Source organism: Manis javanica, chromosome 1 (genome assembly GCF_040802235.1).
Source record: "Manis javanica isolate MJ-LG chromosome 1, MJ_LKY, whole genome shotgun sequence".
In the NCBI taxonomy this organism is placed as follows: domain Eukaryota; kingdom Metazoa; phylum Chordata; class Mammalia; order Pholidota; family Manidae; genus Manis; species Manis javanica.
This window is the reverse complement of record NC_133156.1, coordinates 126,238,326-126,262,414: the sequence shown is the minus strand read 5'-3', so window position 1 is coordinate 126,262,414 and position 24,089 is coordinate 126,238,326. Positions and strand designations below refer to the sequence as shown.

Here is a 24,089-nt window from a genome sequence, read left to right as displayed (position 1 = left end):
GCCAAGAATTGGAAGCAACCTAAATGTCCATCGGTAGATGAATGGATAAATAAGATGTGGTACATATACACAATGGAATACTACTCAGCCATAAGAAGAGGAAAAGTCCTACGATTTGCAGCAACATGGATGGAGCTGGAGAGTATTATGCTCAGTGAAATAAGCCAAGCAGAGAAAGAGAAATACCAAATGATTTCACTCATCTGAGGAGTATAAGAACAAAGGAAAAATTGAAGGAACAAAACAGCAGCAGAATTACAGAACCCAAAAATGGACTAACAGGTACCAAAGGGAAAGGAACTGGGGAGGATGGGTGGGCAGGGGGGGATAAAGGGGGGAAGAAGAAGGGGGGTATTAAGATTAGCATGCATGGGGGGGGAGGGAGAAAGGGGAGGGAGGGCTCTACAACAGAGAGGACAAGTAGTGATTCTACATTTTGCTATGCTGATGGACAGTGACCGTAAGGTGGTTTTTAGGGGGGACCTGATATAGGGGAGAGCATCGTAAACATATTATTCTTCATGTAAGTGTAGATGAAAGATTAAAAAAAAAAAAAAAAGAAAGAAAAGGGGTATTACTACTTGATAGGATAAAACAATTGGTAAATCAAAGATTAACGCATGCTTTAAATATCCTTAATGTTGATCACTTAAAGGGTGTCAGATGATCAGCTATGGAGGTACTCTTTTCTGATAATATTCCTTTCTCTTAATAATAAAAAAAAAAGTTCCTGTGTGCTGGCCTCCAATGAGTTCTACACAGTGGTATAGAGGGCATGTCAAAGTGTGGGCAAAGGGTCTGTTTGTTTCTATGCAGAAGATCAAGGCCTAGCTTGGCTACCCAGAAAATGAACTAAGATACGATATGAGGAGGAGCTTCCGGCATCAGCACTCTCTGGAGGACTCGTGCCGGGGGATGATCATCAAAAAGCCTCCACAGGGATCCGGGCGATGCTGCGGTTGTGGCTGCGTCCACCCCACCATTTCCTGGACCTGCCATTGGAATGAGGAGGGAGATGTCTAGGCTGGCATGTGCATATAGTGAGACAACGAATTTGACCGGATCTGTACTGTTGGAACTCAATCAGGAGTTGGGAGGGGTGCAAGTTGTAGCGCTCCAAAATTACGACTATAGACTATCTATGGTTAAAAGAACATATGGGATGCGAACAGATCCCAGAAATGGGTTGCTTTAATTTGTCTGATTTCTCTCAGACTGTTCAAGTACAGTTGGACAATATCCATCATATCATAGACTAATTTTCACAAATGCCTAGGGTGCCTAAATGGTTTTCTTGGCTTCACTGGAGATGGATGGTAATTATAGATTTGCTTTGTTTATGTCACCGTATTCCTATTATGTTAATATGTGTGCGCAAGTTAGTTAGTAGTTTAAAACCTATACATACCTAAGGTACTCTACAAAATATGTCAAAGAAATAATCAATCCTCCCATGTTTTCTTCCATATGCTACCTCTATAGCTTTTCTTCTTCCTTCCTAATTACAACCCTTAAATAGAATTCGTGCCTCATATCGAATTTACCGAGTATCATAATTCCTCCAGGTGGTAAAGATACCTCGAGACAAGTGCTGGGCATAGAAGCCACAGGGCATAAATCCGCAAAGAAGTAAAAAGGTAACCTTTTCAAACAATATGGCTTCTCTCTCACTTTCCAACTTTACATTTCCCTGTATGGCCCCGGAAGATGACTGGTTAGCCAGAGACGGGTAAGATTCCTCAAGAGAGGAACAACCTAAGACAGGCACAGTCGCAGGGGGGCCATCAGGTGAGAAATTGGGGAACAACAGTGGTGAAGCTTAGAACCTCATCCCCCACTGTGTTGAGAGAAAGCTTCTGCATCCATGGATGTTTTATTGCCCTTATCTAGCTCGGATTAGCACATAGTCTACAGGCACACACCTGATCATCTACAATTGCTCTCTTACAACACTAAACTATGTTTTCTACCTTTATCTTGCATCTACCTACCACTTCAGCAGTTTATTAAAAATAAAAATAATAATAATAATTAAAGGAGAAATGTGGGATCCACATATAAATCAAGTATAAAAATCAAACGAATATTCATATTTGACCTGATTGTTTATAGTTCATAATGCGTGATCAGAACCGAAAGTTTCTGTGATGAATGCCCTTGTACTGTTCACCATGTAAGAACTTATTCACTACGTAAGAATTTGTTCACTATGTAAGAACTTGTTCATTATGCTTCAGAAGATTGGAAACTGACAATAACTAGGCTTGAGATGGATTAATGATTGTGCATTGAGCATTGACCCTCCTATACAGAATTTTATTGTTGTTAACAACCATTTGATCAATAAATATGAGAGATGCCCTCTCAAAAAAAAAAAAAAAAAAGTAATAGTAATAGCAGTAGGTTTTAATAGGGGGAAAAACCAGGATTAAATACGCTGAGTAAAAACAGAAGGGACCAGAAATGAAGTAAGCACAACAGGTGGCAGGCCAGAACATGCATCGTGCTTAAGATGGGAAAAGAAAAACACAAAGACAGCAAAAGATGCATCCGTGGAATCACTGGATGCGTTGTAACAGACAACAGAGATGTGTGACCCAGAACACCTTTCAAGCACGGAGAGCAGAATCCGGTGTCCCACTCCTTCAGGATCTGTGTCAGCTAAAGAGCCTCACTCAATGTCAGGCCTGGCCCAACTCCAACCAGCAATACTCATTCCTCTGATCACCAGCAGGGTGATGGGGGCTTTGCTGGGGGCTGACTCAGAGTTTGACTAATCCCTCTATCCAGTCCTGCTTAAACCCTCTTTCTTTCACAGGTGAAGATCCCTAAGAAACATTACATACCCCAAACTATCTTAGCATCTGCCTCTGGAGAATCCAATGTTTGGTACCAGGAATAGTCCAAGAAAACAGGAAACAAGATGGGGTTTTAAAGCTGAATCACTTACCACCCAACGGACAATGAGGACTCTACCACAATGGTAGGTCCACCTGGCATTGGATGGCATACCAATTGAACTTTCAAAGGTAGTGGACTGGGTGGCTGTACTGGTAGGAGATGCAGTGTACCAGATGTTTAAGACTACAAGAGAACAGTAGCTATACGGATAATGGGATGGATGGCTATTGCAAAGCACCACTGATGCTCTACCTGTTCCTCAAACTTGTGTCCCTTGAAATCACCTGTAAGACTTGCTCTATCTGACTGCTTGTTCCCCAGCCCAAGTTTTTGATTCAGCAGCTGAGGCTGACAATCTGCTTTTCTCACGTTTCCAGGTGATGCTGATACTAGTTGGAAGACTTCACTTGGAGAACTACTGCTTTAATGAAACAGAACAGCAGAGGAGAAAAGGCAACTGGAAGCCAGATGTGAAAGCCAGGGCAACTGATGGAGGCACAACAAAGAAGCTCTCATCACCTGCAGCAAGAAGCCAGACAGCCAGGACCAAACCCAAGGCTTACATGCCAGAGGGGTGGACCTTATACACAATTACCAGCCAACAACCAAGGGAGGCCTGCCATGCCAAGGTCAGGGGCCTGGGAGAGCTGGGATGAGGACATACAGGTTTTGACTACCCAGATGACTCTAAACCTTCCTGTCTATGAAGAGCAAGTACTCACCTGCGTCTGAAGACAAGAGAAGACCCTGCAAGGCAACACTGTTGAGCTCCATGACCACCAGTACCCAGTCAGTCTCCCCACCTGGCCAACACACTTGTAACTAGGGTCCTTTCATAGAATAACCTAGCTGGGTAGGTACTGGTGAGAGACATTATATCCCAAAGGAGCTGCAAAAACTAGCCAGCATATGACAGGAGCAGAGTCTACACAGGACCAGATGCTGATGGTGCTTAATCACGGGGGTCAGAACATAAAATTGGTCAGGGAAGAGTTTACTGAGTTGACAGTTTTCAGAATGCATGGACACTGGGAGACGCTGGGAACTCCCTACTAGGATGTCTCCTAAAAGATGGAAAAGCCATGGCCCATGGTGAGTGACGTTAAATACCAAAACTGTTGTGTCAGACATAAGGAGAAGGAATTAAAAGACTCCAGGAAGTGGGCGTGTTGGAATGGATAGGACATCTCTGACTGAAACATATACAGCTATCCCATGGGAAGGCCCAGGGACACGTCACATACCAAGGTCAAAAGGAATCATTAGGAAGATCAGTGGTGGCATCCTCTGCAGACCAGGACTGACTGTAAGACAGGTGGTCACAGACAGAGCTTCCTGACAGCAACCAGGGTGACAGGATGCTGAAGCAAGGGGCCAGCTGATGGGCCACCTGTAAGAAGCCAGGTCTCAGAGCAATTAGCATTATGACCAGCAAGATCACAAGGGCAGCCAAAGGGGTCTGACCCACAAAGAATCATGAAAGTAGTTAACAGCATGGTATACTTAAGTACAAAATAAACGGGCAGCTGATAAGAATACTTGGTGGCTCGTGCCTACAGAATGGATACTCGAGAGGCTAAAGATAGGTTCCTCCAATAACAGCATGATCCCTTGCCCAGTTCCAGACCTAACCAAGTGTCTGGACTGAAAGTCACCGAGTGGGGAAGTGGCCAGATCCCAGGAGCAAGGAGCCTGCAATACCACAATACCATTACAAGCAAAGATGGCCATGACAATGCTGTTCTTTCCCACAGGAGCCCACAGCCATTTACCTAGGTAACTACACTGGGGAAAGGGAAACCCAGACAATTCAAGGAGAGTTGGACACAGCATCTGAATCAAAACTGATACTCAGAGACTGGGTGCACCATCCTGGTACCCCCATTAGAGTGGGGAATATAAGGTCAAGGTCTGCCTCACAGTAGGTTCACTGAGTCCACAGACCCAGACAGTGGTTACTTCCTGGGTACATGAATACATCACTAGAATCGACAAAATTGGCAGATTGCACCACCCCACACTCAGTCCTTCATCTGTGGGAAAGAGCCATCATAATGGGAAAGGTCAAGCAGAAGTCACTGAAATTACTCCCACCTACAACCTGGACATCAAAAGCAGTATCAATTTGGGGGCATACGCCACCTTTAAGGATCTGAACAACACAGGTGAAGGTCCCTATCATATCTCTGTTTAATTTGCCAAATCTAGACCCTGAAAAAAACCAAATGGATTCTGGTGGATGACTTCGACTACCACAAGCTCAACCATGCAGTAACTCTGCACCTGCTGGGCCAGATGGGGTAGCTTAGTTTAGTCAGGTCCCAAGTATGCAGCAATTGATCTGCTGAATGTATTCTTTTCTATCCTGATCGCAATGAGGATCAGAAAACAGTGCACATTTACATGGAACAGACCATATTTACAGTTTTGCTACTGGGCTGTCATAAATCAGTCCAAGGAGCTCTTGACTTTCTAGACTTACTGCCGAACATTATATTGCTCCATTGCATCTTTGACATTATTATGTTGCTCAAGCTAAAAGCCTTGGTAAAATGCACATGCTCCAGAAGGTGAGAGAGAAACCCTACAAAGATTCAGGGGCCTACCACAGCCACGTCATTTTTAAGTTAGTGGTCTGGGGAGTGCCAAGACATCCATCCAAAGTAAAAGACAAATTACTGCATTTTCCACCTAATACAATCAAGAAGGAAGCATAACACCAGGTGGGCCTCTTTGGGTTCAAGAGGCAGCATAACCCCCACGGAGGAATACTGCTCCAGCCCATTTATAGGGGGGCACAAAAGGCTGACAGCTGTGAGTGTGGCTCAGAGGTTCCAAGCTGCAGTGCACACAGCTCTGCTGCAGGGGCCATACAATCAGGCAAATCCTACACACTGCTGGGAGAGATGCTGAGAGGAGTCTGTGGCCACACTGGGAGAATCCCGGTGCTTGTCTCTGGGGTTCTGCAGCAAAACAGTGCCTCCATAATAAGAATTGTATGTCTTTGAAAAACAACTGGCATGCTACTGGACCCTGGTCGGTATGGCAAGAGGCATGGCCAAGGGACAGCAAACAGACATGTGGCTGGAAATGCCCACCGTGAGCTGGGTTCTGTCAGTCCCACGCACACTGAAGTTTGGGCGGGTCCAGCAACAATCCATCCTGAGGTAGAGGCTTTAGGTCCAGAACAACACACACACAGAGCAGCAGCAGGCACACCAGATGGGTGAGCAGGTGGCCCACCACCGCAGCACCACCCCTCCCTCGGTGGACAACTGGAGTCAAAAGAACGAAAGCAGAGGGGAAAGCTCAAACTCGGTTTGCAAACAGGGCAGTCAGGGGGTAGCGCAAGTCCAATCTGACTGTGCCACAGCCTCACTCAGGGGTGGCTCTGGAAGACAGCGATGAGGGGAAATCTTCCCAATGGGCAGAGTTTCCAGCAGTACACCTGGTCCTCCCTTTGTATGGAAGAGAGGTACCCTGAGGTTAGAATACAGGTGGGCTCATAGCAGAAGCAAGTGGCCATGACAGCTAGTAGGAGGCCCAGAGGACAAAGACCAGAAGATCAGGGATAAGGTCTTGCGGGAGACACCTGCAAGGACAAGTGGGAGGGGGCATAACAAACTACCTCACACGTGGATGTCCAGCGGAGAACAGCCACCCTGGAAAAGGTACCAAACCACCTACTCGACAAAATGACTGGGCCAGATGGTGTCAGCCAGCCTTGGTCATCAGCCACCCAGAGTGGAGGCTCCACATGAGACCAAGAGCATGGACCCAACTACCTACACTGACCCAGCTGAGCTAACTGCCACTGCCAAATGGCCATCCAGCCACCTACAATGGCCAATGCTGGGCCCCCCAAAATGGTACCATTCCTGGAGGAGATCAACCTGCCACTTGGGAGAAAGCTGATTACACAGGCCCTGTTTACCTTAAAAGGGCAAGAAGTTTGCTTTCACAGGAATAAACATGTATTCCGAGCACAGGTTTGTCTACCTACAGGGCCTCAGCCAGCACCTGTCCTGGGACCTCCCTTCAAGGAGGGCCTGCTGCCCAGCTGTGGGGAGAGCAGTCAGCAGACAGCCTGCAGCTGCGGGCTCCTTCAGGATCCGAGCCCCCACCCCAAGGTTGTGCCCTTCCTGGGGCAGCCTGCTCTGTGGACAGAAGGAGATGGGGGTATAAAGGCCTTTCCAGCCCAATGCAAGACAATTCCAACAAGCCAGGCCCTCACAACTGCACTTCACCCTCTGCTCAATCTTGCCTCCACTCTTTTCTTGACTAATGCCCATTAAGTGCACTGCAGCATCTGCTTTCAGAGACCTCAACCTGAGCACACGAATGGACATGCACCAAGTACAGGTCCTGGTCCCGCAGTTCCTTGCTACACCTACTGACTTGCAAAGACAAATGAAGTAAAAACAAAGCAAGTAGTTCAAAATATCCATCACTGTCTCATAGTCCTTATTCCGATTATTGTTATGGCCTCAAGTTTTAAATAGAAGCTAAGGATTTCCATACACTATGTTTAAATATACTGTGCTGAAACATAAAGTGACAATCTGGGGTTCATAAGAATAAATTATAAAAATAAAAGATACTGAAGGGAAAATAATTGCAAGGGATTAGTTATATATGACTGTATAATGTAAAAGTATGCACTCAGCCAGTCAAACATATTTGGAGTGTCCCTGACAAACCCAGGGATGGGGTATAAAGGTTAACACAACCATGTGCCAGTCACAGTTTAGTGGGGACAACTGACCAAGACTAACAAAGACAACAGCGCAACGGTACATCACCCAAGAAAAAGGGGATGTGGGCTTTAAAGCACCTTAGTTAGAGCATTTCTCCAGGGTAGTTCATGAGCATTTATAATAAAACATGAAAATAAATGTTACAAGATGTATAGTTTTAGGATACTTAAAATAATTTTTACAAAAAAAAACGCAAATACACTTCGCCTATTTGAAATATGAAACCCCCAAACTTTTTTAAGTTTCCTTGACAACATTCTCTACTCCACCCCCAAAACCCAAATACTTTTCTTCTCCAATTATCAATAACAGAGATGACTGGGGAAGATGAAAAGACTATTTTGATGGTATTATTTCCTTTATGGGAGAAAGAATAGCAAGAGCATCTGTCAGCTTCTGGCTTCTCAGTGCTTACAGATATTATAAACCCAACCGGTTACCTCCTCTCCGGGATAAATGCTGTGCCTGATTCCCGTGCGTCTCGCTTTTGCGCTGCATTTGCAGAGGGGTCCATCATTCATCTGTCAGAAACAGAATGTAATTCTTTTTTATTGGGGGGAAAATCCACACCACACACGATGAGGCCTCAGAACTGTGTGGGTTTTAATGTCATGAGTACTGAAGCTCTGAAGAGGCTGTCACAGTTAGAAAATTAAACGGATGTTCCAAAACCAATAGAGCTGCAAACTGTCTATATTTCCAATAAAGGGAAACCGGAGGACAGTGCTGGATTCCCGAGCTTCATGTGCAGCCAAGCAGAAAACATCAAGGTCAGTGTGCTATTTGCCCCCATTTTCTCCCACCACTGCTCAGTATGGTTCTCCTATTTCTTATTTCAGGAAAAATGACTCTTTCACAAAAGAAAAGCATATTTTATATCCTGAAGGAAAACAGAGAATGCTTTGAAGGTGACCTGCAGCTTATATGTCTTCAAAAGAGAAACCTAAACATATCTGAAGCAGAGAGAAGATAATGCCTGCTTGAGCCAGCAAACTTCCAACACAGATCAGGTGAGTCTGTGTTTTTTCACCAGAATTTATTTTACTGCCACATGATTCATTAAGGGAATAATATCCTGAATGCTTCCTTGATAAAAAGCAGACTGCTTAACATTACAGGGTGATTGGGGTGGGGGGTGATAAACAGCTGAAGGTCCATGTATTATTAAGGGCATCTAAAGAGGTGAAATGACACATACATGATATTCTTAGTAATTTTAAAGCAGAAGGAAAAAAAGTCCCGATGGAGATATTACTGGCTTCAAAGACACAAAATGTGAAGAGCTTAACAGGACAGGAAAAGAAGACAGTTTTCCTACAGGAAGCCCCAGCACGAGGGAAAAAAAAAAAGAGAAAAAAGAAAGCCTACGTTATGCTCCGGGGACACAAGACCCATTTAAATGGAATGGATCATTTATGTGAACGAGAAGACCAAAGAAGCAGAACTGAGATCAAAATTTTAAAGGGCCTTCAAGGCCAGTTTCATGAGTTTATTTAATACAAATGGTAATACTGAACCAAAAAGGAGCTGAGAGCCATCAGTTTGGAAAAGGGAAAGTGCAGTTCCACTTCTTGCTTTCCTTTTATTAACTGAAAGATAGGCATCTATATAAAACATACATTATAACATATATATTTACATATATATACACACACATATTTCTTTAAAGCTCTAGGGATTTGTAACTCATTCTGTCCAATGAAAATATCTCAATAAAACTTGAAAAGAAATATTAAGTGAGAAACTATAAGTTTCTCTATCCTTTTGGGAAATCTAAAGCTCCAGGTGGCACAGTGGAGGAATAAAATTGCTGCCTAAAAAAGTACCATGTTAAGATCTTAACCAAAATAACAGCTGGCAGAGATGTGATGGGATTCCCTCAAAAGTCACAACATACTCCTAATATTGGTCACAACTTATTATGATGAAAAATATGGAAAAATCACTTACTTTCCAGAGGAGCAGACAGACATCTTAATGGGCCCCAGTGCAGATCAACCCTTTATAAGGCTCAACTATACAGAGGACTCAAAATCAAATACAGGAAACAGAATGGTGAGACTATATAGAAGGCCCTAGCAAATCTATGATAGGAACAAGAACCCACAGAAACCAAGAGATAGGCTTCTTGATAAGAGAACAACAATCCATTAAAAAGACCACATTTGGGGGAAGAGAAGTGATGACAAATGGACACAGGACTTCTTTTTGAGATATAAATGCTCTAAAATTAGACTGCGATGATGGTTGAACAACCCTGTGAATGTACTAAAAAAACACTGAATTGTATACTTTGTGTGTAAATTGTATGGTATGTGAGTGATAACTCACAAAAGCTGTATAAAAAATCATGTACATGATTAATATACCAAAGTAAATATTAACAACTTGCAAACATTTCTGCTCAATTTCAAGAGAATAAACAAGGACCACAAAATACATTCCTTTCAGGCATTCTAGCTATATTTAATCTATTAAGGAAAAAAACTTAGAGAGCTGTCATCTAGTAAGAACCAGAAGTGCATTCAAAGTAATATAAAATGGTATGAATTTATTTACAAAATACAAATTTTAAATCATCTTTTTATAGGTATATGTCTTATGCTAATAATTTCATATACATTAAAGATACTATATTTGTATATTTTATATATTTGGAAATAAAAATCTTTTACAAAGATACTATCTTGTATTATGTATTACTTCATAATAAAACACTAAGTAAAAATAAAAATGATTATATCCAGCTATGACATCATTAGCTCAAAATGCCTGGAAAAAAACTTATAAGGAACTATAACTATTACCAACAAAGAAATATAGTCTTGTAGGACTTAAGACATTGTTTACTGTATTGTGCAAGATACCATCCAAATGAACTGCTTTTAAAAAGACCTACCAGTGCTCTCTCCCTCATCCTACCATTTGTCTCCTTCCATTTACTGCAAGTTTAATAAGGCAGTGCCATTATCCTGCTCTCTAACACAGAAATTTACAAACATCACCAAATATGATTCAAGTAAGAGTTGTGCCAGTGCTTACGCTTTGGAGCTTAACTCTGAAGCAGAGAAGAAATAAGCTCGGAAGAATGATACACAGCCCTGAGAGTAAAGTTCAGTTTCAATACCAGCAGCATGCATCTTCCAAGCCTCGAGTCATAAACATGATGTGTGGGTTTGCAACTTTCAATAGCAAGAGTGTAAAAACGTGCGCACCTGGCCTGGGTCATTGTACCAAAGTTCATCGTGAAGGCGGTCAGGATGGGCCTTTTTGCGTTTGATCTCTGCAATGACGTCAAACACTTCTGAGTCTGTACTGCTTGAACACGTGCTGTCCTCATCAGATTCACACTCAGATTCACTGGAACTCTCTAACAGAGGTGGGGGAAACATGGAGAGAAGCTAAGGGAATTCACAAGATAGCTGTATGGAGATTTCCAAATAACCCAAAATGTAAATATAAGGACAGTTACTTATTCTGTCAGCAAATATTTGAGTGCCTTTTCTGCACCAAGAATTCTGCTAATCAACACCACAAAGTATAATTAAACTCATAATGTTAAGTCACAATCAAGTTGGGGAAACAAAGAAAACAGAGTGTTACAAAGAAAGACTTAATGAACAATCCCAGAGAACATGCAAATCACAACAGTAATGTGGGGTTTCACAGTTAAAAAGGGGCAGCAATTCAGAAAAAGGCAAGGCCACCCTGATATGGAAAGGTCACTGATGATTTCCCAGAGTGGGTGCACGTGACCCAGGCATGGACTGGATAAAACAGACCAAGAATTATGCTAAGTGATATAAGTCAGTCACAAAAAGACAAATACTGTGTGATTCTACTAAAGTGAAGTACCTAGACTAGTCAGTTTCATAAGGACAGGAAGTAGAATGCTGGTTGCCAGGAGTGGGGACTTGGGAATTGCTGTTTAACAAGTAAAGGGTTTCAGTTTAGCAAGATGAAAAGTTCTGGAGACTGGTTGCACAACAGTGTGAATGTACTTAACACTACTGAATAGTATGCTTCAAATGGTTAAATGGGACATTTTGTGTTACGTGTATTTTACAATTGGAAATAAAACAGACCTAGAACTTAGACTAATACTATAAAAAATTAATGTAGGACAGGATGGTAATAAACCCCGACTCTTACATAGTTGTATTTTCAAGTATACGCATGTCAACCCTCCTTTACAGATGAGAAAAGTGAGGTATGGAGAGATTAAGCCACTTTCCCAAGGTCACACGTCAAGTAGTGGAGCAGGGATTCTAACCCAGGCCAGCTGGTCCTGTCAGTGCTTTTACCCACCAGGGATACTGCCTCTCAGCATGAGAGACAATAAAGAAGGTGGGCAGACACAAGCCAGGAATATGCAGGAAAAGGCATACTGAATGTCTCACCTGTGCATGGCCTTCTATTAGGGGCTAAAGACACAAAGTGGTCTAAAGCAGCTTCTATCCTCAAAGACCTCAGTATCTACTTGCAACCTCAGAATATGCACATGAAAAAACAGACCATGATATGAGAAAGTTGTGGAAACTGTGAGAGGAGAGAAATCAGAACTGGACTGCACCTGCGGTTTTCTCATCAAACCAGAAGCACCCTGGCAGTGGAAAGGGCCACGAGGGGATGCCTGCCCATCAGAGGAATGAGGCATGGAGAACAGGATTCTGGTTTTGAAGGGAGGCTGAACTGTGACCCCTTCTGATTCTGAGACTGGACAACTCCACAAGGACAAAATTATTAGCATGCCTTGTAAATGAGATCTCTTAGGCATTCTTCCGAATATAACTAAGGACAAATAAGATCAAAAGATTCAAGTTCCACTGCTATGTATTTTGCTGACTGTAATTAAGGAAAATAAAATGAAAAAGAGGAAATTTCAATTTTGGACTGACAAGGACACAACCCAAAAGTTCAGGAATAAGCAATAGTAAAAGAGCACAGGGTCTGGGTCTAGCGACTTCTGACCCACCTAAATCTTCATCTAGCTTTGTCTTGGGAGGCTCCCACGGAGGTCTCGCAGCTTTGGCCTTCTCTTGCCTGCTCCCCAGCTCTTCCTCAAATTTGTCATACAAGTCACGGAGTCTACTTGTTCCAACTACAGTAGAATCTCCCTTTGAAAAATAAAGGACCAACAACCAACATTAGAAACTCTAGTAAAATAGTCATACTAAAGAGACAAAAGACCTCACAAGTAATCAAAGATTTGCAACATCAAGATGCCATTTTTTGACCCTCAATTTAATGAACATTTCAAAACACAATGCTTGACTGGCAATGATGCTCTAACTCACAAATCTGTGGCTTACAGTCCTCAGGAAAATGCACTTTGCCAGCATTCAGAAACATTAGAACAATTCATCTATGCCCTTTTGGTACAAAGGAAAATCATGACCCCCTTACACCCTCTTAGGGAGCGTATACTCTGCCCTTCTGATAGTCTATCTTCCACATTAACCCAATGATCAAAAAAATATCCTATATATCTTCCCCCAACACACAGCCCTTAAACAAAGGGATACAAACACACACACACACTCCACAAACATGGGGCTCTGCAATGCATTCTTATAGGAGTTCTTCACTTTTGCCCACTCTCTTCCCAGGCTGAAAATTGCTTTAAATGTCCATAATTCTTTGACTTAGTAATTTTCAAAATGTAAGGACTAGACCTTTCAGCGATAATAATAAAATTAAAGTGAATCATAAATCTGCAGTTATCTCAAAAGAAGGCAACTGCTTTTCTTCAGCTCCACTCCAATGCTGGGACTGCTCTCACATTCCTACCACCTCTCTGTACCAGATGATGAGATGCAAAGGCAAATGTTTAGCTTCTGCTTTATCAGCCTTTCTCTACACTAGAGTTTTTAATATATACATAAAAGTGTAAGAAAAAAAAGCTCTGACTCTTTAAACTCTCTGGAACTCAGTGTCTTCAACTTTGAAGAGTCATACCCATGGCAGCCATCCTCCCCTTTATCCTTACCAACAGACCCATAATCCCCTTCAGATTTGGGGCAGAGAACTCCTGATCTCAGGAAAGACAGGCTGAGCCAGAGTCCCCTCCCCACCAAAGACATACCTTACATGGCAGGAAGGACTTTGCAGATGATTAAGTTCACAGAATTTGAGATGGGGAGTTGATCCTGGGTTATCTGGATGCTCCCACCCTAACATGAGCCTATAAAAGTAGAGAACCTTTCCCAAAAAAGGAGTCAGAGGTGCAACAGAAGAGGCAGGAGATTTGAAGAAGAACATGAGAAGAACTCTACCCAGAGCTGCTGGTCTTGAAGATAAAGGAAGGGGTCCATGAGCAAAGGCATGCACACGGCCTCTGGGACATGGGAACAGCCCTTGCCTGCCAACCAGCAGGGAAACAAGGACCTCCACCCTAGAGGTCCTTGGAACTGAATTCTGCCAACAACCTGAATGAGTAAGAAAACAGATCTTCTCCGGAAGGGAATGCAGCCTGCTGACACTGATTTAGCCAGTGAGACACAAGTCTGACTACTGACTTACAGAAGTGTGAGATAATAAACAGGTGTGGTCTTAAGCCATGAAGTCTGTGAAAATGTGTTCTGGCGGTGATGGAAATGAATCCCTGGCAAAGACATATATCAGTTCTGGTGAAGGGATGGAAGAAAAGATCCGTGAGACCCCTGGATGAGCTCCTGGAGGAAGGCCCCACCAACACTGCTGTCCGCATCCGCACCTGGACAGAGGTGCGTAAGGATGTGATGCCTGAGCTGCTGCGGTCATCCTGCACCACGGCGGACACTCCAGAAGACAGTACCAACCTACAGCCCTGCAATCACCAAGCCACTAACTGAACTGGCCACCACCTCCCCCCAGACATCTTGTTGAGAAAAATAAACCCAGCTCATTTAAGTCATGATTAGTCGAATGTTATTATTTACAGAAATATTCTTAACTGATGCAGACCATCTTCCAGGGATGTTTTGAGGATTAAATAAGATAATATGAGAAGCATGGAGTAAAGTTCTGGCACCAAAAAGTGCTTGGTATGTAAGCTTTCCCTTCCCTGTATCACATGAACTATGACCAAAAACCCTCTTCTAATTTATCAAGCAAAATATCACACCACTATGAGAGATGTTGCAAACCCTTTTTTTACAAAGACAAGGTGGTCTCCCTTCAAGTGTCCCAGGAAAAAGGATCTGGTCTGAATAGAAGCTCTTTTCACAAAAATCTAAACAGAAGGCTCTCTTATCTAATCCCAGGCAGAAATCTAACGTTAATCTCCAACCTCTTAGGCCCTAAATCTGTAGATGTTCACTCCTTCCTTCCTTCATCTCACCAGTAAATATTACTGTGTGTCTTCCCTGTGGGAAATACGCCTAAATGAATGGGATGGAGGCATAATAACTATAGGAAGAAAACAAGAGAGAAGAATGAGAGACTGACCTAGAATAAAATGGAGATGAAAGAAGGAAAAGGAAAACAGGGGAGAGCCCATGGAGGAGGCTGTGGCTGCCGGGCCCCAGGGGCCCCAGTGGAGCAGCACGTGCCAAGTCTCTTAAAAGCCTAGTAAGGGTGAGCATACCCGCCATCCCACAAAACCAGCCAATATGCACAGGAAATTTCCTATGGTTATCTCTCGTCAACAACAGCCTTGTAAGAGATAACCTAAAATTCTCCCTTATTTCCCATTTTGGGGAACACTACACATACAAATACACATACACACACCACAAACTGCATAAAGTACTTATGGGTGAGAGCTTACAAAACCACCAGGACAAGACTAGCGGTGTCATGTAACACAAAGAATAAATGGATACTTTACTGCACTTCCCTTTGGTTTTGTAAGACAGCTTTTATCTATAGCAGCAGTTCCAACCAGGGTAGGGGGCAGCTTGTCCCCCAGGGGGACATTGGAACAACTAAAAACAGCTTTGGTCAGCACACTGGGGTGGGGTTCCACTGGCAGGTGCTGCACAAAGCCTGAGATGCTGATCCACATCTCGCAGTACACCCCCAAAAATTACCTGGCCCAAAATGCCACGAATGCCAAGATGAAAAGCCCCTCTCCCACTTCAGACCTACCACCTGATCCATGGGGTCACTGGAGTAGTAGTTTTCTGAGTGGGTACATCGAATCCACACAGGCTTGAGAAGTTCTTCTTCCTCCTCCTCATTTTTGTCAGGAGACGCCTCCTCCAGCTCTTTTTCCTTGATGGACGTATAATTTTTCTCTTTGCAGGAGCTCTGGCTGTCATTCCATCTGTCTTTTTCTTCCTCCCAGCGAGCTCTCTTCTTCTCCCTACTTGGGGAGCGACTTCAAAAGGAGGCGGAGGAGGCTAATTATTAAAAATGTTCTTCTGTTGCAAAACCATTCTATTTCACCTCTTACTGTGTGTCTACCCTGTGGGAAATATGCCTACATGAATGGGATGGAGGTATAACACCTATCAGAAGAAAGCGAGAGAGAAGAATGGGAGAGTGACTGACATAAAATGGAGATGAAAGAAGGAAAAGGGAAAAGAGGGGAGAGCCTACGGAAGAGAAAATGCCACACCAGCAACACAGTGCCAGGAACAAACGGAGTTACTTCTGCTAACCCAGATTCCCAAACACCAGCCCGGTGGCATCAGAATTGGCTGAAGTGACTTGTTTAAAAACGCAAATCCCCAGGCCCTGCCCCAGACCTACTTACTGATTCACAGTCTCCGGGGGCGGGGCCCAGGAATCTGTATTTTTAGTAATCTCCCCAGGTAATTCTGGTGTGCATCCAGCAGGTTCAGGAACAATTGGCAAACCATAAGTCCTAGAAAAGAAAGACATTTGGGAAATTTGTGGACATCTCCACATAAAGACAATTTCAGCAATGAGAGTACAAGTTTCCAGTCCTCCACATCTTGCTTTGCCAAGAAAATAAAAGACTTCGCAACCAGAATAGAGCTTCCATGGTCTCACCTTGGCTATAAATTTAGCCTGAAGATCCTAATCCAAGAACGAACCAGTTGTATCATCCCTGACCATCTCTCTGAAATCCACTCTTGGGTATTGCTACTTAGTGACCTACCACTTTGCCTAATTCTGATCCTCACAAATACTAAATTGACTCAATTAAAAAGGATAAAAAATAACTATCTTCTTCAATTGCTGGGGCTTGAAATTTGCAAAGGTCCATCCTATGGATGTGCTTATTGGGAAAAACCTGTAATGTAGATTTTAATTTAAGCCCAAGAAATTAAGGCAGAACCATACAGACCTTGAGAATCCAGCCAAGGACAGTGATTGCTTGTTACACTGGCAGACTCTGCAGCTCCACTAATAAAGTTACTATTATCCAAGAAACTTTCTATCTTCACAAATTAACTGTTACCATCAACTCTACCAACTAGTTTCTAATTTTGTGACAGGGAAAGTGTAAATGGATAGGTGTGTATACATTGGGGAGGGGGTAGGAAGAGGTGGGTTATTAGAAAAATTATATATATTACTTATTGATATAACTCCTAAATATTACAGTGTATATCATTAGTTTTGTTATAATAAGTTACTGTAAAGAAAATGCATATACATTCACTGTAGAAAAAAAAAAAGCATAACAGCAAAACACCCATAGCACCACGCAGAGATATAACCAATACCTTTCACAAATGTGTTAGAACATACAGATACATGAATATATATTTATAAATATACACGTCTTAACAAAAAATGGAACTCAATAGCCTGACCCTTTCACTCAGTAGTAAATGGGGAACAGCTTTCTATTTCAAATACATCTCTACCTGAACCATTTTTAATAAGTACATATTCTTCTTTTATATGTATAGATCATAATTTAACAAATCTGATCACATTTAGATTGTCACCATTTTTTTTGTGTGCCATAAACAATGATACCATGAACACGCTTGTGTTCCTAGCACACTTGTCAGATTTCAGAGTCTCTTCTTTCTTTTTAAGGCTTTTCCACAGACAGGTAGTACCAGTTTAGATTACCATCAAAACTGTGTTCCAGTTTCCTTTCCATACATTCGGTCAACATAATTATTTTTAATTTTCACCATTCTGATGAAAAAAGTATCTCATTTACCTTAATTTGCAATTTTTAATCACTACTGAAATGACACATTTCATGTTCATTTCTTTTGTATAAAAATCCATCATATAGTATGCCAATATTTTTAAAATTAGGATTGTAGAACTTTATTGGAAGAGCTTTTTTAATTAATAGCCTTTCTTCTGTCAAATGTAAATATACCTTTTTCAGTTTTTTTTCCTTTTAATATTATCTGTTTACTGCAACATATAACTTTTATATGGCCAAATCTACAGTTTTAAATTTAATGCTTCCTGCCTTAGTGTTATGTTTGGAATCCTTTCCCATCCCAAGGTTAAATAAATATTTTATATTTTCTTCAGTTACTTTTAACATTAAATTTTTTACTCCCTCTCAAATGTAGGGCAGTAATCTAATTTCAGTTTTTTCCCCCACTTGGCTCACAAATTGTCCCATCAGTTTCTTTCTCCTATGAATTGAAAAACTACCTTATAATAAATGCAGTTTCTTTATACACTTGAATGTTGCTCAATATTTCTTTTATTTATCTATTTATACCCATATGGAATTGTTCTAATTATTATGTGTTTAAAGAACATTTTAATAATATTAGGTAAGTTTCCCTGTATTATTTTTCCTCGCCATTCTCACTTCTATTCCAAAGAAGACTCTGAGTCATTATGAAGCTCTAAAACCAGTTCTTCAACTGAAGTGACATTAAAATTATAGATTATTTTGAAGAAACTAGTATTTTCACAACACCATCTTCCACTCCAATGGCTGGAATATGGCATGCCCTCCATTCACTTACATCACCTTCTTTGTCATCAGCTGCATTTTTAGTTTTCTTCCCACTGACCTATGTATTTTTTAAATTCATTAAGATATTCAATCTTGGTTAAATTTTCTATAAGTGAATCAAACTTTTCTCCCCCATTACATTTCTTAAGTAGGTATTCCTGGCATTAAGGAAGGCTTTTAAAATTTGTTATGTTTACTTTGCAGCTGGCAGTTCAGTGAGTTAATTCTCATTCTTAGCTGATCCTCTTGAATTTTCGTAGTAATACCATAAGCGCTAATAGTGGCAACTCTTAGCTCCCAATGGTATGATTTTGTTTGTTTTTGGTGCTTACTGAGAGCCTGACACTCTGTTAAGCACTTTACTGACACTCACATTTAATTCTTACAAGAATCCTATGAGGCAGATAAGAACATCCCCTACGGAGGAAACAGAATTAGAAATTACATCACCTGCCCACTGTCACAATGCTAGTAAGTAGTAGTTAAATGCTAATATGGTTGTTTGACACAGACATTTTGACATGTACTAAAAATCCCACCAAATGTTTATCATTATTATCAAGAAACATGGGCAAAAGACATTTTCACCCCATCTCCTTTAGGAAGGGTCTTGAATAATGGCTGGTCAAGGTTGTCTGCCGTGAACACCAATTAGTATGTTTATTTTCTTTTTTTTGAAACACTTTGAAGGGGTATTTTAAAGCAGGAGCAAAATGTCTCTTTTTAATAATATCTCAAGGAATTTCAAATTTCAAAATCCAAACTTGAAATTATTTAATATGCTATAATTACACACTACAATAACTTTTCCTCCTTTACAGTACATATACCTCTAATTTTTATTTTCTCATCTGCTGAATTAGAACTCACAGAATCCAAGTTAGCCTTCTTCACAAGCTACTGGGCAAAGAAGAAACCCCTAGACCAGAGAGATTTCCAGCACGCTACTTAAACACCATCAACCTCAAATGGGTCCTCAATGATTTCTAACAACACTGTATCTTGGCTCTTTTCCTATCCTTACCTCCTCTTCCTCGCCTCCTCAGGCCCCTTCTCACTGAACACTGTTCCTAGGTCATCTTATCTAATCCACAACATTTAGTATCCCCAGCGGGGGTCTCTTTACTGTACTTTACAGTAGGTTACCACATTAACTAACACACAATCCATTTGGTTGGCTCAGATTCTCAAATTCCATATGCCCAAAACTGAACTCATCTTCTCGCCTCTGTCTTAGTGTTCCCCACCCTCAATTGGGAACACAAGACCTCAGGTGACAGCTGTTGACTCTTCTTCCCTTATGACCCGTTACCAAGTCCTACTAACTGTATCTCAAAAATACCTTCCCCCATTGCCACTGTCAACTACCTGACCTAGGTATAATCATTTCTTTTGTGAATTACTACAAAAGCCTTCTAAACTCATTTCCCAACCTCCAGGCTTGACCCTACTAGAGAATTTCTCCACTGCAACCTTCACACATGCTCTTTGTCTTCCCCTACCAAACCCCTCCCCTACTGCACTCCTATGCATACTTTAGGTATCGATAAAATATCACTCCCTATGACTACTCTAGATTAAGTTTTTCACTGATGTATTTCCAGAGCAACATGTAATTGCTCTATCAAAAGCACTTCCCACAGCACTTAACTGTCTTATTCCTGTAAAGTGGGGACTTTCTTGTTAATAACTGTTTAACTCACCAGTAAAATACCTAGGATACACCAGAATGCAATATTTTTCCTTCGTATCACAGCACAAGCTGAGCTTTCTTCATTAATTTTTCATCTTTAAAGCCTTTTTCTGCTTTTTCATATGCTCTACCTATCTCTATAGCAATTAGATCAGATATAATTATATACATATGGTTACCATTTATTTGGCACTAACTTTCGGCTCAGTTCTAAGTGTTTTAAATGTATGATTTCTGTGGCTTCTCATCACTCAGTACGTATAACCATCCTTATTTTAGACAAAGACATTGAGGCTTAAAAGGTTAGATAACTGCCCAGCAAGACTGTTGGAAGAACTAATAATTGACACCCAATCTGTCAGACTCAAGAGTGCTTTTCTTAAAGACCATAAATTTTACTTCTAGATACAGATTTGGTTACATCCTGTAAGTTTTTGTTTATAGCAATCTCAATCTCAATATTCTAAAGTATGACCGCAGTTTTGCTCTTTTTTTTCTGAAACAAGTAAATATTTAAGAGCATAATTATGAATTTCCAAGGTATTTTTTTTAAATACCTTGAATGATTAAGGTATAGTTTTATAGCAATTGAGGTCACAAAAAGTGACTCAGATAATTTCTAATTGGGGAAATTTAGTAATATTTTCCTGGTGGATAATCAATGCATCTTAAAATAAGTTTTTTTTAAGTTACTGGCTGCTTTAGCTTGAAAAGCTAAAAGGGCATTTTGGACAGACTCAGGCTATTCTGAAGACTTGGCCAATATTTGCACAAGCACAAAATCTGAAATGAAGGAGATAATCCTATGACTTCTTTCAGTGTCAACTCCTTGCTTACCTTCCAGATCTCTTATACTCTTTTTTGTAGGACCTTTCCAGAGATGGTGATCTTCGGCAGTCCCGGTGCCTGTGTCTCTCCCGTTCCCGCTCTCTTAAAGGAATTAATACACAGAGCTGTTTTCAACAGAAAGACTCAAAAACACCATCTCTTTTCACTGAATTCATCTTCTACATCAATGGACCTCATGTAAGAGTTTTTCAAGCACTATTCTCTATGGGACATTTTTACTGATCCTTCATTTATTAAGAGGATAAAGGGGCATTTGACTTTGCAGAAGTTAACTAAGTTGGACCTTTTTTGCTGTTTTCTTTAAAGAAAGAAGTCACACTTGATGCTAAGCAACAGAGGGAATTTTATCATAATTTTCTCATAAGACCTTCCAATGAGTTAATCCTGTTATTTAACTAACAGAGAAACCTTTAAAATATCCATTGCCTGTTGATTTCTAGAAAATTCTCAATATCATTCATCAAATAAATGCAAATTAAAGCTTTTACAGTAAAGATTAGGACAAGGTTCTATAACGAAGGAGTTCTAAACCCTTACAGGTCATAGGCCTGTGTTGTACTTCTAGCGATCACTGACAGAAGAGCGCAGGTCACTTTACATTTAATGCTGTTTTCATCTGGAAAAAACTCTAAATGGAGACACCTGAGTTTATTCAGAGTAAAAATGGAATGAGGGATTTTAACACCTTCCAATGTAAAGCTGGAATTTAATAATAATAATAACTTTTGAGTCTATTTACTAAGGACAACAAAGATCAGGGAAAAAATCAGAAGCTCCAGTGTGCCTGAATCGGAACTAAATCTAAGGGAAATAACCACCCAATTGCAGAATGGGAAAAAAATACTTCATTATATATATATTAGCCTGACTCCACCAAAAAGGCTATAAAAATATCTGAACTATAAAATATCACTCATCCTACAGCCAAATAGAAAAGTATATACACTGAAATAAAAACTTAACTGATAGAAATCTGTGAGTGCTTAGATATTAAAGAAAAAATTGTTTTTTTCACATAAAGATCATTCCCTCCTCAATAAAGACTCCTCTGAATAATACACTTTTGATATATACATAAGCCCCAGTTACACACCAGCTGTCCAAAATAAAGTAGCCAGAACTTGTGATTCTACAATCTTTATCTGATAAACTTCTAATATTATAGTTTACTCTTAGGCATAAATCCCAAATAGTGAGCAGAACCACAGGAAAAAATGTAACATAATTCATAATGGCATTGCTGCTGCTGAACAGGTAATTGTCTGTATTTCCAAACAAAAACTATTTAAAGGATATTCCTAATTTTTTGTTTGTTTTTTAATCTATAGGCAACAGAATATTGCATTCAAAATGGCACTTATGATTGCTACCTCTGAGTGGGTATGAGTTAAAAAGACCAGTTTGAACATAAATGACATTAGTAACACTACATGATGAACCCATTTAAAGCAAAAAAAAAAGTCTGGGTTACTTTTCCAGACTCTTCCTCATTAGCAAGCATTAAGATATTTCTTATGTACATAATACTAGCCCCCAGATGCCTAAACACTACAGTCATCAGGGAGCTGTCGGGGGGATAACTGTGCCCAAGCGCTGCTCAGTCACTTGGCACCGACGTGCAGCTCCTCACCACTCTGCAGAGCAAGCTCAGCGCCTGAAATCTGCAGCTGCTTCTTTTCCCATTCCCGGGAGGAGCCTTCATCTTTCAGGATAGCAAATACAAATATACACCCACTTCTTCGCAAATTTTCTCCAGAAATATCTTGCCCTAAAACAATCTTGTAATTATTATTCAATCACATTTCAGAGGAGGAGAAAATACTGTAAAATCTAATTTGAAAAAGGAGAGATTCACTTACCCCAAGGAGCCAAGGGAGAAGTAGCCCAAGGACAGACTACAGAACTGGCCTCAACTTAACACGATCTAATGCGCACATCTGTGAAGCTTTGGCTTTCTTCAACATACTTCTAGAAAGTATGCTAGGACTTCATGTCCCATGTTTACTTCACAGCAGTCCACATAAGACAAATGATTGCTTTTCTACCTAAGACCTCGAAGGGAGCTGATTATAATGTGGCTCCATATTAAAGCAGGTCCAGGCAAACTCCCTGAGTACAACATTACAAAACAACTCCAATATAAATATGGGCTACTTAGAAAGATGAACTAACTACCTAGTCCTTCATAGTAAAGGAGTTGTAGTTTAGGATAACGGGGAGTAATGGCAATTCTTTCTGCACTTCATTTCACTCACTAATAGAGAGCCTCAGTTTATAGGACACCTGAGTTCCTTCAAACATATAACTCCAAATTTAAGCCTACATGTCAGAAATTAGGATTTTACAGAACCCCAAAAACTCCCCTAACTACAGCACCCCAAAACAGAAGAAAAAAATGCTAACATGTTGAAGTTTGCAGCAGAATATTTCCTGAGACAGAATTACTAACAATCCCTTCAAAGTCTGAAGACAACTATTACAAACTCTTTGCAGTTTAGATTTTCACCATACCAATTAGTCCATCACAGAACAATTAAGTACAAAATTGACCAAAAACAGTAATTCATGCTGGAAAGATGTTTAAAAGTCTACCGACTGTCAATGTTGGCCCATCAGAAATCAGTCATCCCTGCAGGGAACATTCCCTTCTACCTTTTCCTGGATGTCAAGAAGAGGCAACAATCCATTTCAATTCAAACCTTCTGAGCACTAGTCACTCTCTTCATGCTGAGAATGGCCACAACCATTTACTGGCAAAATGTTCAGTCAGAATCAGACTGACAGCCAACAAGAAAACCATGGAAATGACAAGTGAGCTGATTCCCCAAGAGCCAAGACCAGCTCTGTACAAACCCATATAATGAGTGACCTGGTTTGGAGAGGTCAAACAGTTAAATATTTGTAGCACAGAAGTTCCACAAGACAATGAAGGTAAGCACATCACAGGGAACAGAAAGAGAAGCACCAAGCTTGACAACTGGAAAATCTCAAATCTTCATCAATATAAAGAGTTCACTGAATGTACAAACAAACATCAGTACAATTATTA

General features: G+C 40.8%; 1 protein-coding gene across 5 annotated transcripts in view; it reads right to left on the bottom strand.

Moving 5' to 3' along the window:
- The window catches only part of DROSHA (drosha ribonuclease III), a 119,041-nt gene that overhangs the window by 89,787 nt on the left and 5,165 nt on the right, over positions 1–24,089 (bottom strand). For 3 of the 5 annotated variants that reach the window (XM_073237518.1, XM_073237513.1, XM_073237520.1), the window contains exons 5-10: positions 21,029–21,121; positions 16,339–16,449; positions 15,729–15,960; positions 12,634–12,775; positions 10,874–11,028; positions 8,099–8,179 (exon numbers count right to left, since the gene is read on the bottom strand). In XM_073237518.1, the coding sequence (XP_073093619.1) occupies positions 8,099–8,179; positions 10,874–11,028; positions 12,634–12,775; positions 15,729–15,960; positions 16,339–16,449; positions 21,029–21,121 (814 nt within the window). The remainder of the gene's footprint in view (positions 1–8,098; positions 8,180–10,873; positions 11,029–12,633; positions 12,776–15,728; positions 15,961–16,338; positions 16,450–21,028; positions 21,122–24,089) is intronic. The other 2 variants (XM_073237532.1, XM_073237524.1) reach the window with 2 other exon arrangements.